This window comes from Ptychodera flava, chromosome 22 (assembly GCF_041260155.1).
Source record: "Ptychodera flava strain L36383 chromosome 22, AS_Pfla_20210202, whole genome shotgun sequence".
Taxonomy (NCBI): domain Eukaryota; kingdom Metazoa; phylum Hemichordata; class Enteropneusta; family Ptychoderidae; genus Ptychodera; species Ptychodera flava.
The window spans coordinates 35,641,222-35,658,848 of record NC_091949.1 but is presented as its reverse complement, the minus strand read 5'-3'; the positions used below and the strand labels follow the sequence as shown (position 1 = coordinate 35,658,848).

General features: G+C 38.7%; 1 protein-coding gene across 1 annotated transcript; it reads right to left on the bottom strand.

The window, feature by feature from the left end:
• Positions 1-11,145: 11,145 nt before the first annotated feature.
• Positions 11,146-16,046, bottom strand: LOC139123294 (uncharacterized). The gene is made up of 2 exons (XM_070689437.1): positions 13,789-16,046; positions 11,146-13,046 (listed from the first exon to the last, which is right to left on the bottom strand). The coding sequence occupies exons 1-2, from the start codon at positions 13,934-13,936 to the stop codon at positions 12,040-12,042; spliced, it is 1,155 nt and encodes a 384-aa protein (XP_070545538.1). The 5' UTR covers positions 13,937-16,046; the 3' UTR covers positions 11,146-12,039.
• Positions 16,047-17,627: the final 1,581 nt, after the last annotated feature.

Here is a 17,627-nt window from a genome sequence, read left to right as displayed (position 1 = left end):
AATACTTCAAAAGATACACATCGAAGGGAGAACATTGTGAATCGTCAATTCGAACACTGAATCAACTTTTCAAAGATGAAAACTATGTAGTTACACATTAAATTGTGGCACTCGTATCCGACACTATTCAGATTGCACCGACTTAATGCATATGGCGACATACGATGAAAAACGACTTGAGGCAACGCAAAATTACCTCAACGTCGCAGACTGTATGAACGAGCAACACATAAAAAGGACATAAAAATCGAATAAAAAACTAGTCTTGCACCTGTCAACAAACTAAATCAATCACGTTAGTGCAGTTCGTCATGCTTCATCATGACGGGTGATATCTAAAGGCAGAACTTGAACTAGTCTAGCTAAAATACACAAGACATGTTGGAAAGTGGATAAATCTTGCAGATATTGAAATGCATGCAAAAATAGTCCGTGGGCTAGAGGGGGTCTACGTGCACCCCCTCCGCACACAGGATAACAAACCTGTATTTTTCAGAAGCTTTGGGACCCATATAATATGAAATGGAATTTTAACAGAAACAATATAGGGATGCAATAGCTGTTACGGACATGTTTTGAAGGAAATCGCAAAATTACGATTTTGCTACCCACGTGCATTTTTCTCAAACCTGTCTCCTTGTAAGTCATCTATTGAGCTTATTTTCGAACATAACCTGGCTTCTTTGGTATCATTAGTGAAGCTCTTTATTTCTCTTTTCGTATTCTAGAGATCCAAAAGTTTTGAAAAATGCAGGTTTATTATCCTGTAGGGAGGAGGGTGCACGTAGACCCCCTCTAACCTACAGCCTACAATACAATCTCAGAACGTTGCATTGATGCACTGTTGTCGCGTCAAGAAAACTAGAAAGTGACAGTATAATGATTGATTCACTCAATTAAAGTCCGTGTCTGGATTGCGCAACCGTACACAAAGTTTTAAAGTACTGTTTTCTTGTTGGTCACCAAACTCTGGTTTAACTCTTGCCGAAACTGAATGTTTCAAATGTAAAGACAATGTGATGTATTGATTGTCAAGAGAACAACAGCTGTTTTGTCCGGTACATTTCAGTAATGTGGTTAATGTTGAACAGGAAAGCTTTACTACTACTTGTACGGTATTTGATTATGCTCGAAATACATGTAGCTCAAATGTTAACTAGATTACACATACTGAAATAGTTGAGATTCCAATCTCAATCCTGATTTTCCTCTTTACTTCGTAAGCTATTTTTACCAAAGACTTTGACATATTCATCATCATAAAATTGCAATAAGGAATGAAGGATTGCAATATTTTACGAAAAAGTGACAAGTTACTGCTTACATTTAACACGATTGGAACGAATTTGGGATAATTGGATTTTTATATTTTTTAAATTTCTCAAAAGTGTTAGGTGCAAGATAGTTGAATGTTGCAATAATACAATTTACACATAAAAACAAGTGTGTAATATAAAAAGAAAAGCAGATGAGATTGATTTGTAGATTAAATTGGCATTACTTCACCTCCCAAGTAACTAAAATTAGTGCCAATCGTGTTTTTTGCAACTATGTTTCAGCTGAATCATGTTCTTTCAATAATTAAGTTGAAAAGGTGATGTGTAAGATCATCGTCACTCAACAACCCTCACAGAACTTATTACTGGGTGATATTGTGTCATACACGTCTCAGCCGGTCAACCATATTTTCATTGTGGTGGATTTCTGCATTTAAAACGCTTAAGATTTCAGAAGCTTTAGTTTTAGGTGATGCAGACAGGTAATGCCAGAAACGTATAAAATGAAAATAAGTTAGGTTAGCTAGTTTCACGAACAAACAGAATTGTTTGCTATGGCAGCAAATACAGTGGCGTTTAAGGCATTTATGAGATCACACTTTTGCAAATTCTTGCTGCGGTGAGAAACATAGTATGAGGATCTTAAAGGCTCTTCCACGTGTCTCTTCTGTGGAATAAGAGACCCAACAAAATCAACCATGAAATGTTCGAACGCTTTTGAAATCGAATATTTTTCGAATATGTTGATGTGAAACATGAACTTATATAAGTTTGATAAGGACAAATTCAGCCAAGTCGAAATGAAATCCCCGTTCACCATCAGCTGCTATATGTTTTGTTACTTTTGTCGTCAATTGTCTACTCGACTTGAATTATAGACTGAAATCACCGAAAACAACGTTGCCACGAATAATGAAAACGGGTCTGTAACAACGTGACTTCAGGACTCAGCCACTGACCGGAATTTTGACCAACTGTCTGACTAGCTGTGACTTTCCTACAGAGTCTGACACTGACTGACTGAAATGAATGACTTACTGAGAAATAAATTAACTCGTTCCTTTTCTCTCTACCTCATAATTATTGTCACCTTGTCGCGGCGAATTCAATGTTAGCAATACCTGAACATCTGTTTTGTAAGAAACAAGTAAGGAACAAGGAACAGTGAAGAAAACTTGTCTTAACTTTGAACATTAGAATTGCACGGTGGATTGAGACTCTGACACGGGACAGCTTTTGGAAATTCGGCTTTAATGATAGAACCGTAATGCGATCCATAACCAGTCTCGTCGTTACTATTGCAGTCAGAATGTACCACCAATGGCGTACTATATACCCTGCACTGTCAAGGGACATCTACGCATCACAGTAAGTGAGGCTACCCACAATTCTCCATAATCTGTACAAAGGGAGATCACTCACTGAACTGAAGCAAATTTCTTCTGTACACAGAAAAACTCGGTCCATATTTCAAAATTCTGGCAACATAGTTCTGAGCATTATAATTTTTTGATTTCACACTGTGAATAATGAGAAGATCAACCCCTTTTCCGCGGAGGAGATAGCAGATTTTTGACAGCCATACACAATATTTTCAAGGAAACTAAGGGAATAAATTTCATCTGTGTTGGCAAAAGAAAGATTTTTTTAATGTTCGTAACAAAGGAAATTTGCATGTCTGACAGGTGGTATGATGAGACCATCTTAGTTGCTGATAACTTTATCATGACAAGTGTGCAATTTTTAGCACCTCCAAACATCGACTTCTAAATCAATTTACCCTTGAATTATAAGCATAATCAATAATTTTGGAACATAGTTTTAACAAATAATCCTGAACTTAAATTGTAAGTTAAAAATTGACTGATAAAATTGAAAAAGCCTTTAGCAAAAAATGTCTGAGTGAACAAATCAAGGGGAGTTTTGGGAAGCCTCACTCACTGTGCGCATGCTCAACGCACTTCCAATTAGAACATATCGCTATATAACGGAGCACTTACAGAAATAATCTAACAAGAAATAGCGAGTGACTGCAGCCTGAAGTTCTTTATCTACGCTCTCAAGAAGTGATTGTTGCATGCGTTTATGATTGTCTTTTTTTCATACAGGTCTTTTAGGTTGACCGTTTACACTTGCACGTTCATAACACACGTTTTCTTCTAAAGTACACACAGAATTTGTTGATAAGCCAGACATTAACGTTGTTGTACAGGCTTTCATTGTCATTTATGCTTTTGCCGCTCCTCTGACAAACTTCTAGGGATGGCCTCTCTCTTTTGCTAAAGAGTAGATGTGATCAGTTACGACAACTTTTCCCCATTTTGGTAAAATACCTTGCTATCTGATACCACTTATTCAATGCCTTGGAATATTGATTGATAGGTTAATAATAATGGGTCTTATATAGCACACATATCCACAAATACTTATGCTTACTATTGTGTTTTATTCCTTGTCACTGGACTTAATTTGATACCGCTCAACTCTGGGGAGCAAACAGCACCTCACATGTGCAGCCAATCAGCGCAGTTAAGCTAAACGCACACATTAAGCCACTTTCCTACCGGGTACCCATCACCTCCTTGGTGGGGAGAATCAATAAGGCTAAAGTGCCTTGCTCAAGGACACAACGCCATAGCCATGCCGAACTCTCCATCCTGTGATCGTGCGTCCACTGTTCTAGCCACTGGCCCATGATGCCGCCTATGGGACGCTGTAGATGCCTGATTTCTGGTATCTGGCAATGTTGTTGATCGGATTTGTGTACGGTCACACGAGGGTAAGGTATTTCAGGTTTTGATTTTTTTATTTCCTTCAATTATCAAAGTACAGCGGTATCGTTCGCTTAGGATGTTCATTGAAAAGCGCACACATCAGTGTTACAAAATAAAATCAATTGAGTTACTTTGAATGCCTCACAAAAGGAAGTGAAATGTCTTGGTACATTGCGTATAGAAAAGTCATTAAAAACATAGAAAAATATTACCACCATCGATTTTTAATTTGCACGGTGTTTGCATGAGCGTGAATTCAATCAGGCATCTACAGCTTCCTATTAGGGACCGTTCAGTTTTTACGGCCTGGGGGGGGGGGCGGCAAAATCTTGTCGCCGGTGTTCAAAAAAATATAGACCCCCCTAAATTTTTCGCGAAAAAATGATGACCCCCCTTTGTCAGACGAAAAAATTTGATGACCCCCCCCCCCCCCCCCGGCCCGGCTGAAAAATAACCAAACCCATATGTCAAATTTACCCGCACGGTTTGGATTTGAACTCCGGTACGCAGCGCACTTTATTCGTGTAGCAGAGATGAAAGTGCACAAACTTCTCAGCCACATCCATGCAAACGTCTGTTCATTAGGACGACTGTAAGGCAATTTTGAACTTCATTTCCATGGACATTTTTTTTTTTTTTTTTTTTTTTGCATAATGGCGTCGACGGGTCGACACGCACCCAGTCAGGCTCTGACACTTTCCGCCTTTTTCATCGTTTTATGTTTCGTAAAATGCACGGTAAATACTGACAAATGGGTAACTTTCTGGCAAGAAGTTCCTGGTGATGCAAACTTTTATACCAACCAACTGGTAATTCTGCAATGTACGGGAATCGAACAGCGCTATCGAAGTACATGTAAGTATGGTGGGCCACTGCCATACTATGCAAATCACTGTGCAAGTTTCCGTCTCCTACTTAGTGGTGATATTCAACAAAACCCTGGTCCAGTAAGTAACAGTAATCGCCCGAAATTGCAGCTCTACTACCAGAACTGTCGTAGCATTGTACAAAAACTTGACGACGTGAATGTCCATTTCAGTGAACACAACTTCGATATAGTTATACTGACGGAGACGTGGCTACGGAATGATATCTTTGACTCAGAAATAATGGATCAATTTTACCTGATCCACAGAAGAGACAGATCAGCAGATAACAGCAAAAAGACACGGGGTGGTGGTGTACTGTTAGCCATCCGACATGATCTCATTTCCATCCGTCGAATGGACATCGAAACTAACATGGAGATTGCCTGGGTGCAAGTCGCTCTACGTAAGATCAACATGTATATTGCAGCTGTGTACATTCCACCAAATTCACCGTCGTCAGTGCTGGATGAGCTGGAGAAATCACTTGAAAATGTACTTTCACTTTGCAAACCCGATGACCAAGTCCTCATTTGTGGTGATTTTAATTTATCGGACATTACTTGGGACAAGACTAATGGCGGCCATAATATTCAACCTTCTTCTTGGAGTAGTCGGAACTCCAACCTTTTCATTGAAATGCTCAATGAATATAATTTATTCCAAGTCAGTACATTTAACACTTGCAATAACCATCAACTGGATTTGGTATTGTGTAACGACCCTGATTGCGTTCAGGTCTCTACAACTGATCCAGCTGTTTCATCAGACCATCTCGCATTATCTTGCTCCATCAACATACCTGACACTGCAAAAGGTGTTAAATGTCCGGAGTGATCGATACATAATTATCGTGAAGCTAATTTTGACCATCTTCGGGATCTTATCAGCATGTGTCCATGGATTTAACTCAGAGGAACAAACAACATCGACGAAACAACAGATCTATTCTACGACATGTTGACTGCGTGCATCGACGACTGCGTTCCAAAAATTAAAATTCGCCCAAGAAAATATCCGCACTAGTTTACATCTGATATTATATGTCTGTTAAGAGAAAAAAATGAAGCACACAAACGATACAAAGCATAAAAAACGGAAGACGCGTACACAGCATTCAAAACACTACGAAAGGAATTTAAACAAGCCAAGAAGCTTGCATACAATGATTACCTCGATGACGTACAAGATCAAATAGTAACAAATAGTAAACGCTTTTGGTCTTTCATACATAATAGACGCAATTAACGTTCTTTCCCAACGTCTCTTACGCATGACGGGATCAGTGCTGTTACACCACCCGATATGGCTGAACTTTTTAATAGGTATTTTAAGTCTGTTTTTAGTACTGATAATTGTGATGTTGTCCCTGAATGCGAACCTTTTGTTAACGATTGTTTAAACAATGTCATTATTACTGTTGATGAAGTGACTAACATTTTGAACAACTTAAACCCTCATAAGGCTCTAGGTCCTGATGGGATACCCGCCAGAGTCATTCGTACTTGTTCACAACCGCTTGCCCTACCGCTTACGTTGATTTTTAACAAGTCACTTCAGACTGGTGTTTTTCCGTCTCTGTTCAAAAGAGGTAATATTGTTCCGGTCTATAAATCTGGCCTTCGTAATGAGGCCTGTAATTACCGGCCAATCTCACTTCTCCCTATTTTTAGTAAAGTTTTTGAAAAAGCTGTCTTTCCCCACATTTATAATCACGTGCAAAATGCACTGGCCGACAATCAGCACGGATTTGTCAGGGGGCGCTCCACTGTCACCAACCTTGTTTCTTACACAGACCATTTATCCAGAGTTATTAATGATCGTGGCCAAGTTGATTCTATTTACCTTGATTTCAGTAAAGCCTTTGACTCAGTCAATCATAGACTTCTACTGCATAAACTCTCCCACTTTGGCATTCATAGTAACATTTTGAATTGGTTCTACTCATATCTTAGTAATAGAGTGCAGCGTGTGGTACTTAATGGGCACTTCTCCTCATGGAGTAAAGTAACTTCTGGTGTACCTCAAGGGTCTCAGTTAGGTCCGCTTCTATTTGTTCTCTATGTTAATGATATTAGTTCTTCAGTTTCAAGTTTCATGTCATTGTATGCAGACGACTCAAAATTGTTTAGGCAAATTTCTAACAACTCGGACTGCAGTTCTCTCCAGCAAGGCCTTAACCACATTGAGAGATGGTGCACGACATGGAAACTAAAACTGAATTTTAAAAAATGTATGGTTATTTCCTTTACGAACAAGAAAACTCACATTATGTATGATTATAGTATTAATGGTGACAATTTATGCAGAGTAACATCAGTTAAAGACCTTGGTGTTCTTCTCACCCAAAATCTAAACTACTCTGCGCACATTAATATAATTACTGTAAAAGCTTTCAAGCTGCTAGGTTTTATAAAACGTAACTCACGTAATTTTAGCAATGTCAACACTCTCAAAACCCTGTATATAACACTTGTCCGGAGCCAGCTTGAGTATGCCAGTCAAGTATGGTCTCCACACCAGCTGTATCTCATTCACCGTCTCGAAAGAGTTCAGTGTAAATTTCTCAAATACTTGTGCGGTAAAACTGGCATAACCTACTCATCTGGCTACTACAACCAACTCTGTACCTTCTTCAAAATCCCATCTCTACAAGAGCGTAGGTGTTTTATGGATGCCACCTTCTTTTACAAATGTATGTTCTCTTTTTATAACAGCTCCGAAATTCTAGAGCGTATCTGTCTGCATGTGCCTTCTCGCACTCTGCGCTCAAAACAACATTTTAAACCTAATGTATCAAGAGTCATTGCTCATTCCTCAGCATTTTTACAGAGAACTATGAAAAATTTGAATAGTATTTTAAACAATGAGACTTTTGATATTTTTAATTGTAACTATGGGCAATTTCGCAGATTTTTATTTAATAATGTTTATTCTTTTTAGATCTGTATTTTTTACCAATGATTGTTTTTTTAATTGTTGTTACTGTCTTTGTTTCATTGTTGTGCTCTTTGTTAGTTTCTTTTTCTTTTGCTGGAACTGTAATTGGGCGAAAGCCCGTTGTTCCCAGCCAGTAAATAAATAAATAAATAAATAAACTTATGTCCATGGACATTATACAAAGTAAACTTTAATTGAGTGGTTCGCCAAAGGCAGCCCTCCGGTTAAGAGGGTCATGGGCCATTACGTAAAGTCAACTTTATTCTATTGGGCAACCAAAGGTGGCCCGCTGGTAAAAAGAGGGTCGATCATGGCCATTGCACGAAGTAAACTTTACTGACCATGGCCGCTGAAGGCGTCCGGCCGTTAAGATGGTCATGCGGTATTACAATAAAGTCAATTTATTGTAGTGGGCCGCCGCAGGCGGCCCGCCGGTAAAGAGGGTCGATCATGGCCATTGCATGAAGTAAACCTAATTGGAGTGGGCCGTCAAAGGCGTCTGCCCGTTAAGAGGGTCATGGGTAATACATAAAGTATATATTTATTGTAGTGGGCCGCCGAAGGCGGCCCGCCGGTAAAGAGGGTCGATCATGGCCATGACATAAAGTGAACTTTATTGTAGGTATTATGTTTTTGAAAATGTGGTGACCCCCCTTTCCTACCAGTGAAAAAGTGATGACCCCCCCCCCCTTCGTGGATTCCAAAATTATGATGACCCACCCCTGGATTTTGCCCGCCCCCCTTCGGCCGTAAAAACTGAACGGTCCCTTAGATGATAGATTGGTGAATGATGATCCAAACACGACATGGCTCGTCGTCGGCGGGGTAGCAGGACTGACGACTACCAGGAGCCCAACAGGAAGCGATTGGCATCATTAATATTTGATGTGCTGCTCGGAAAGCATCAATAATTTTATCGAATAGAGCAGAAAATCTTGAACATCAGCAAAAAAATTCTGCATACAATCCGTTTTTCTCATGCGTAAATAAACCTAGTTTGATCGGCAAATAAAGTAGGTGATTTTACCTTGTGTTAACACTTTCCTAGTATTTGTGAACCGTTTGAGAAGTGAGTTACTGATTCTTATACACACGCTTCACCTAAGACTGAAAGATTCGTCGCTAGAGGGCGCTCTCTACGCTCTCCCCTCGTTCAACAGAGGGACCATAGCGAGCGCCATCGACCGACGGATCTTTCAACCATTTGCGGCGAAAAGAAAAGCAAACCACGCATACAGTTAATGAGTAATGTGCTTTGTTCTCCAAAGGCATGCATGTTGAATTAAAGTAACTCGTGATTCCGAGCAATTATTTAGAGCTTGTAACTTTTCAGCTGGTCCAATAATATTTCAACAATAGCCATCTATAATTGTGAAAGGAAGAGTTAACACCAAAAACCTGACAAATGAGCGATCTGTCACCCCGGTAGGGAGAGGTTTGATCTTTGACCTCTGAGTAATTTTCTAAAAGTAAACAAGTGTGAGCTACGTAGAAACCGTGTGACATTAAATAATTTTCAAGTGTAGTCGAATAAATGTATTGTATAGTAATCGAATGATTGATATATATACACCCAGCTGCCAGTGCCATAAACAAGTGACCCTTTCGGGTCGGAAAATACGGTATAAATAACCCGTTTATAGCGCAAATAAAAATGACAACTTGGTACACATAACATTCTCTAGGCGTAAAGAAAATAAACATAAATATACAATAAGGCGGAAATGATTTAAATCGAGTTTTCCATTTGAAGGCGGAAGGCGGAACAAAAACAAAAAATATAAACCACCTTAATACTTTAGTTTATCTGAATATATCCACTTACCGTAACTGTACATTCATATAGTGTCGAAATTTCACAGACTGCATTGATTTAGATATTAAACATGTGTTACTATGAAATCATGATATATCTCAAGAGAGGAGACGCTTTGGTCAACGGTTAAGTATGCACCTACCATCTGATTCTCTCCTTTGTAAACATATCCACCTAACAAAAATTTAATTGATAAACTTCATTTAGATTTTAAATATGTCTTTCAAAAAAACTGGAAACTTGCGTGCAATAGCTTTGGTTACGACAAAAGATTATGTAACTTGGAAAGCGTTTTCAGGTTATTTCCCCGTTTTCAGTAAAAATATTATTGTGTCGCTATAGCTCTGAAATTGGATGCACGAGCAAGAAGACGACCTCCACCAGTCATGATAAATGCCCAGGAGAACTTTGTAAATGCACAGATATACAACATTGTACATGGACTAGAAAACATCCTAAATGACAAGCGCAACATTTAAGTATCCTCGACAACATGTTAATTGCAAAGGACAAAATCACCAGACAACATGTGAAATGAGGTCATGATTTTAATTCACTTAAAGCACTTATGGCCTTCCATTCTCATGACTGACAATGTAATATAAGTAATGTTATACCTTTTAACATTTTCCCGGTATAGTCTAACCATCGATTTTGTGGTGGGTTGGTACCAATCATACACTGCACTGTCGCCAGGAGTATACAGCCATTTGAAATGGAAGAAAACAATCGCATATTCAATGCTGTTTTATGTTATTTTTTCCATTATAAAATGCCTATTGCTGGAGCTGTTAGCAACCAGTAACTTTAGAGTACACCGACTTCCACTGAATTGATTCATTGCTCGCAACTTTCACAGTCACATCGCGATCTTGCCAATTCCTGTCGCTTTAATAGTATATTGCAAATCGAAACAGAAAAAGCTTTATTCTATCAGCCTACTTACTTACTTAAAATAACGTCTCTTAAGCAAGACATGACGATCGTGCTATCATTCTTATGATTTGGTTGCGTGGCAAATCCTCTTTAGCAGTTCTACTGTAATCGTGAGTGCGAGGTGCTAAAGTTACCTACGAAAAGTGGAGCCTAATTCAAAGTATCTACCTTTTTCTTTTGGTGAAACATGGACAAATTCCCAACATTTGAAGATCACTGAAAGTGTTCGTGTATTCCAGAAGGAGTTGCAGACTCCTCTTTTTTCATCATGTACTTTAATAGCTGCTGTGTTACTGTTTGTGCCTCCATATCACAGGACCATTCGCAGCATGGTATGCAAACTTTAAATTCACATATGAATTTTAGCATTCAACTCATTTAATCTCCCATATCTTTGGTTGAACTCCTCGGAACTTCAGATGCAGCTTTGTATTACCACGTAGGGTGCTCTAATCAAGAAAACGTACTAACAAATGGATGTTTCTTGTTATATTTATTAAGGGTATTCGTAATTTAAGTGTATACGTATTTACATAAAGTTTAAGAAAATGACGGAAAATCGTGAAATATTGACGGCTATAATTGATGTTCGTAGCTTACAAAAGTTCGCCGTGTTTGACGAATAACACTACAATAATATGCAAAAAAAAAAAGATAGCGAAAATGCAACACATCGTAAATTTAATATACAATTCACGTATTAAAATATCTAGGAGATGTTGAATACATGCGCTAAGGTATAGTCAAGGATTCAAAGTGACAGCTACAAGGGATCAATCGTTGCACTACAAGTCTCTTGAGGGATGCACTATCTTACACTACTCTACACAAGTTTAATATAGTGGTTTCCTGCAGATCATCACCTACAAAGTTTGCTTAACTCTAGCCAAACCCGGAGGCATCAAATCAAAAACTGCCGCAGCAATTTAAGATACAGTAAAAAAGCAACACCCCTACCTTTGAGTACACGATTCATTTAATGTTAAATGGAAGTACTTAAATGGAAGTACTTGTCTATTTATCTACTGCTAATACCGTATCTTGTGTTCAAAATGTCATATTTTAGCCTAATTGCTGAAATATTAAAATCTTCGCCCCGAAAGTTTCAAACTATACGTTCTGCAAGGGAAACTTTGTGTTCCGTTGCATATCCCGTTTTTTCTGAATACATTATGGAAATTAATTTTTACATCTAACAATTTTGTCTTGGAGGAGGAATAAAACATTTATGTTACAAAAACAAACAGATTTACCTGTAAGCCACTATGGTTTATTTGAATTTTGTTACTTACAATTGTGACTTCTAAGGGGAGGGTATAATCAACATCTCAAAACAACGTCTTACAGACCATGACAATCCAAAATGCATGAAATTTGTCAATCACACAAATGTAACATATATATATTTGACAATTACCTTCATATACAATTCAGTCATTTATAGTGTAACAAATTGAATCCGCTGTCCAAAATCTCTTCCACTGGCCTTTCAACTGAAGGGACAAAAACACCCCAAGGACTGAAAAGGCAAGACTAAGAAAAACATTGCTCTTGACCGGTTTCAGGTGTTTGAGCATCTTAAAGGAGGGCCAGTAGCCACGTTCACCTTGTTCGTACTCAACTAAAGCCATAAACTTCAACCAAACGTATTTAATATTAAGACCATCAGCAGCAGCAAGGGGAAATATAAAAAACATTGAAACCTGTAACCAAATCTGTATATTTAACAAGTTGAGTGCGATTAACTGACCCTCGTAGCTGTTCAAGTGAAAGTTCCAATACACGTGACAAGAAAGTTTGAAAGTGTTTATGGCTATTTGGAAAATCATCCAACAAGAAATTAAGTGATCTAGTCTCGAATATTCGACAAAACTCTCCATAAGGCGGTGCCTACTAACGGAATTGTCCGATGCATGTAATTTGAGAAAGGCACACGTTGATTTCAGATCTCTTTCTAGGGCTTTGCGCATGAGCAAAACCAGGTACCAGAAAGCGGCAAAGACAAAGAAACCGATAACTTCACTTATGTATGCGACCATGCCCCAACCGTCAAAGTTTGGGCAGTTTGTTGAGACGTGGTAAATTTCGAACGACGTGATAAGCAAGGCGTTTATCGTTGGGCCAATAAAGAAACAGATGCCGTGTAGTTTCATATCTCTGAGATCTACGCGATGCAAGAGACTTAAGACATTTTCATCGGTCATTGCATAAAACGATTTTGTTCCGGTTGGAGGACATCTGATGTGGCAGGCTATCAGACGGTAGACGACAATCCCGACTATCGGTCCGAAATATGAAGAATATGACAGTATGTAGAGGACAAACTGGGATTTTGCCCACGAGATGACAAGATGTTGCACGTAGTTGATGGTGAAAAGAGCAGAGAGCACTGCAAACCATAGCATACGGATCTTCCAAGCTCTTCCACGTCCTTGGACTGTGAAAAAAGAGACCAACAAAGTTTTCTTAACCATGACATGGTAAAGCTATTAAAACCACGAGTATTTTCCATTCATATTGATGTAAAACGTGGACATATATGAGTTTGTTGAGGACAAAGTCTGGAACAACATGACTTTTATGGGAGGCACCATCGAGTAGTGGTTAGAGTACCTCACTATCAGAGGATTGTTCGAGACTAAGCAAGTCCAGAGTAACGAACTCACTGTTAGAGGATGGTAAGTTCGAGACTCCAGGACGGTGTTGTGCCCTTGAGCAAGGCACAACACCGTGCTGGAGTAACGAACTCACTATTAGAGGATGGTGAGTTTGTCGGAGACTCCAGCACGGTGTTGTGCCCTTGAGAAAGGCACGTTAGTCCTCATTGCTCCATTGGGTAGCGGGTAATGGGTACCTCAACTGTAATGATGGATGAAAATAAAATGAATTAAAATAAATTACTTCAGGACTGAGTGATGGTCTAGCATTCTGACTGACCGACGACTAGCAGTTACTTACTTACAGACCGTGCTGACACTGACTGACTGACTGAAATGACTTTGTGACAAATGAAGAAACTGGTCCGCTTCCTCTCTGACATTTTTTGTCATCTGGTCGAGTCAAGTGAGATGTCAACAATAACTTTACTGGAAATTTACGGCAACAGTTTTTGTTAAACAGTTCATGTGTAACGTAAATAGGTAAGAAACAAGGAACAGTGAAGAAAAACTTGTCCTTACTTTGAACATTAGAATTGCATGGTGGATTGAGACTCTGACACACAGGACAGTTTTCAGCATTAGTAGTAGAACCGTAATGCGATCCATTTCCAGTCTCGCTGTTACTGCTGTTACTGTTGCAGTCAGAGTGTACCAACAATGGCATCATACTGAACTCTGTACTGTCAAGGGATATCGATGCGTGTTCAATGCACTTTCGATTTGGGCATGCCACTGGGTAGCTGAGCACCGATAGAAAGAATCTAACAACAAGTGGCCAGTGTTTACAGCCTTGAGGTCATTTGCCTACACCCTCAAGAAGTGGTTGTTGCATCGATTCTTCCATGCTGTTATATAATCTGTAGGGGAGAGAGCGAGAGCGAGAGCGAGAGAGAGAGAGAGAGAGAGAGAGAGAGAGAGAGAGAAAGAGAGAGAGAAAGAGAGGGAGAGAGAGGGGGGAAAATTAGCGTATGATGAATCTTCTTCACTCATGCTTTTCATTACTGTCTTTATCTTTACTGCTATTCAACAACATTCTAGGGATAGCCACTTTCAAATTTGCTCAATCGGTGATGAAATGTCATGAGTCTAGACAGCTTTCTCAACTTTTTTTCGCACTTTTTATCTTAATACCTTATTCTCTCACACCGCCTATCTGACTGTTTTCAATATTGATTTGTAGACAATCGGTGTCTGGAAATGTTGTTATTCGGATTCATTCAAAGTAATATCACCGAGAGCATTTTCAAGGTTTTGATTTTTCTTTATTCCTTCAAAAATCAAAGTACATTGGTATAGACCGATAAGTTTGCCTTTTCATTTGATTGTAAGGCGCCTATATCACTGTTACCAATTAAATCTAATTCAATTACTTTTAACGCCTTACAAGACAAAGTGCAATGTCCGGGTACAATATGCAGGGAAAAGTCATAAAAAGAGCAAGGAAAAAAACCCATCTATTTTGAAATGTGCACAAGCATGGCTTTCACTCAGGCATTTACAGCTTCCAAATATATGATATGATAGATTGGCGTGTGACAATCCTAGCGCAACTTAACTCTGTGTTGGTGGGCAACAAGAATAACGAATACTCTAAGCCCAACAGGCAAGCACATGATATTATTATTCTTTGGTGAGCTGTGAGGACAGAACGGAGAAATGGGAACATCAACCAAGGAGAAAACCATTGCTTACAATCTGTTTTACTTACGTCTCAAAACAAACCAGTTTGATCAACAAAATAACGTAAGTCACTTTACCTTGTTTCGACACCTTCCTGGTATTTGTGAACCTTGAATTGAGTAGTGTGCAACTGATTATATGTACGCGCCTCGCCTTAAATAAGAAGCATTCAAAGAGGAAATAAAAGCAAACCACGCGTACAATTTCCCTGTCATGTGATTTGTTCTCCTTTGCGTATTGACTTTAAGTAAAGCTAGGTTCAGATCAACTATTTATAGTTTGTAACTTGTCTGCTTGTGTAGTATTATTTATAACCAGTAGCCGTCTGTAATAATTGCTAAGCAAGGAGTACGCACCAAAAACCTAAAAAATGAGCGATTGCCAAACACTAATCAGAGGAAGAAGTTGTATGTTTAACCACTTGAAACATTTTTAAAACATAAACCGGTGTGACTTACTGCACCAATAGCTTGACGTGACAATAATTGCTTTATGTGTGGTCACGCAATTGATTACGTGGTAATTGAATGATTGATATACACACCCAGAACCATAAACTAGTGACCCTTAAGGCGCAAATAAAAATGACAACGTAAGTACTCATTTCCTTTTTTAGGCGGAACGAAAATATGTCTAAATATAGAACAGTGCAAATCGGAAATAACATCGACTTATAACCATTTGTAGGCGGAAAGAAAAAACAAAAAACAAACCTTCCTAGTTACTTGACTTTTTCTCCTTGGGGTATATCCTGTTACTGTACTGTATGTACATGTATTTGTAGTGGTCTGCTCATCGTATCGAAATATCACCTCTGTATGTACTGATTTAAATATTGAAGAAGACGAACTATGAAATCACCATTCATCTCAAGAGAGCGGACGTTTTGGTGTGCGCTTACTATCGTATTCTCTCGATGTTAATAAAGTTGAATTGGTAAATTGTTTTGAGATATTAACGAAAACATCGAAAACATCAGGAAAAGTTCATGCAATGACCGTAGAACGCTGGTTTCCGTCAAAGGATGATGAAATTTGCTATTTTCGGAATATGTTTTCGTTTTCAGTGAATATTTTATTTTCAAAGGCGCTATTGCTATAAGTGCGGACGACCATCCTATCATATTTAATGCCCAAGACAGCACTGTAAATGCACATTATAACATAGCTCGTGCGCAGGTCCGAACATCCTAAATGCGAGGAACAGCATTTAAGTGATTTAAGTGCCCTGTATAAAATGTGAAATGCTTAGGAAAATATGTGATATGTACAGGGCAATATGTTAAATGCATGAGAGATCATGCCCTTAGCTCACATTTGGCAATTAATAACGCCCTTCCATAGTCATGAATGACAATATAACATAAGTAACGTTACCTTATAATAGTATTCCTCCCAGAATAGTCGAACGATCTATTTTTGGTAGGCTAGTACCAATCATACACTGCACTGTCGCAAGATATAAACAGCCATTCGACACAGAAGTAACACAATTACGTCATTCAACAAGTTAACAGTCAACAGTCAACAAGAAGAATGTTTACATCGGACTCACTGATAACACCTTCAAGACGGGCTTAGCTAATCACATGCAATCGTTCCGAAACAAAAAGTATGAGAACAGCACTGAATTATTATAGAAATAACGGGCGACGCGCTGACCATTAACGTTTATTTGTGGGCAAGGGCGAGAGGAAAGCCAAAAATTAACGGGCGAGGCTTGCCGAGCCCGTTAATTTGGCTTTCCTCGAGCCCGCGCCCACAAATAAACGTTAATGGTCAGAGCGGAGTCTGTTATTTCCATTATATTATCAACGAACCCAAGAAAACCGTCAAAATTTCCGAAAATTTCAGGAGCGAACGACAACTGGGCCCCAGAAACTGAGCAATACGCGACGCACTGTAACGCGCGCCGTAAAAAATTGGCAAATCCGGAAATGTTTTCAAAAAAGTATCACAACTTGACATACAAGTGCTCCATTTTATTTTGTGATTGATTATGATTTATGTTTGAGCTGTAGAGTTACGATACTTTGAGTTGTTAATCTTATTATTCATATTCACGGGCATGTAAACGAACCATTATTGTGTATTTGTGGTCAGTCACGTGGTTCAGCTCGACCAATCAAAATGCGACGGGCAGGGCATGGTAATATAATAAAGTTTAATTGGTCTGTTAAGAACTTTGACCGGGTCTTTGACGTGTCATGGTTAATTATTGACAAGGCATCGAGTTACTCTGACATAAGCAAGCGATGTAATCTGTGTACATCAGAAAAGCTACACATTATCAATGCTGACAAATCTAAGCTATTAAATAAACGCTCTACCTATAGGAAAACAATACAATGGTATGTCCAAACCATATAAAAGAGACTGTTGAGCTAAGGAAATTTTAGTTCTGTCTGAAGATTGCAAGATGCTTGAAACTTAAGTAACAGATATTATTATATATACTTACACATTTCTGTTGATACTGAAACTGTTTTACAAATGAGCCGATGTTATAAATACTATTAGAGGCACTGTAAGTTGTCCTGCAATGTTTGTCAGCTGTAAAATACTGATGACACTTAATTGTAACAGTTGTAAAATGAAGATGCAGAGACATGATGTTTCTACTGGAGAAAAAACTATGGTTGTGAACTCCTAAAAATCACACACGAACTTAGCTACACG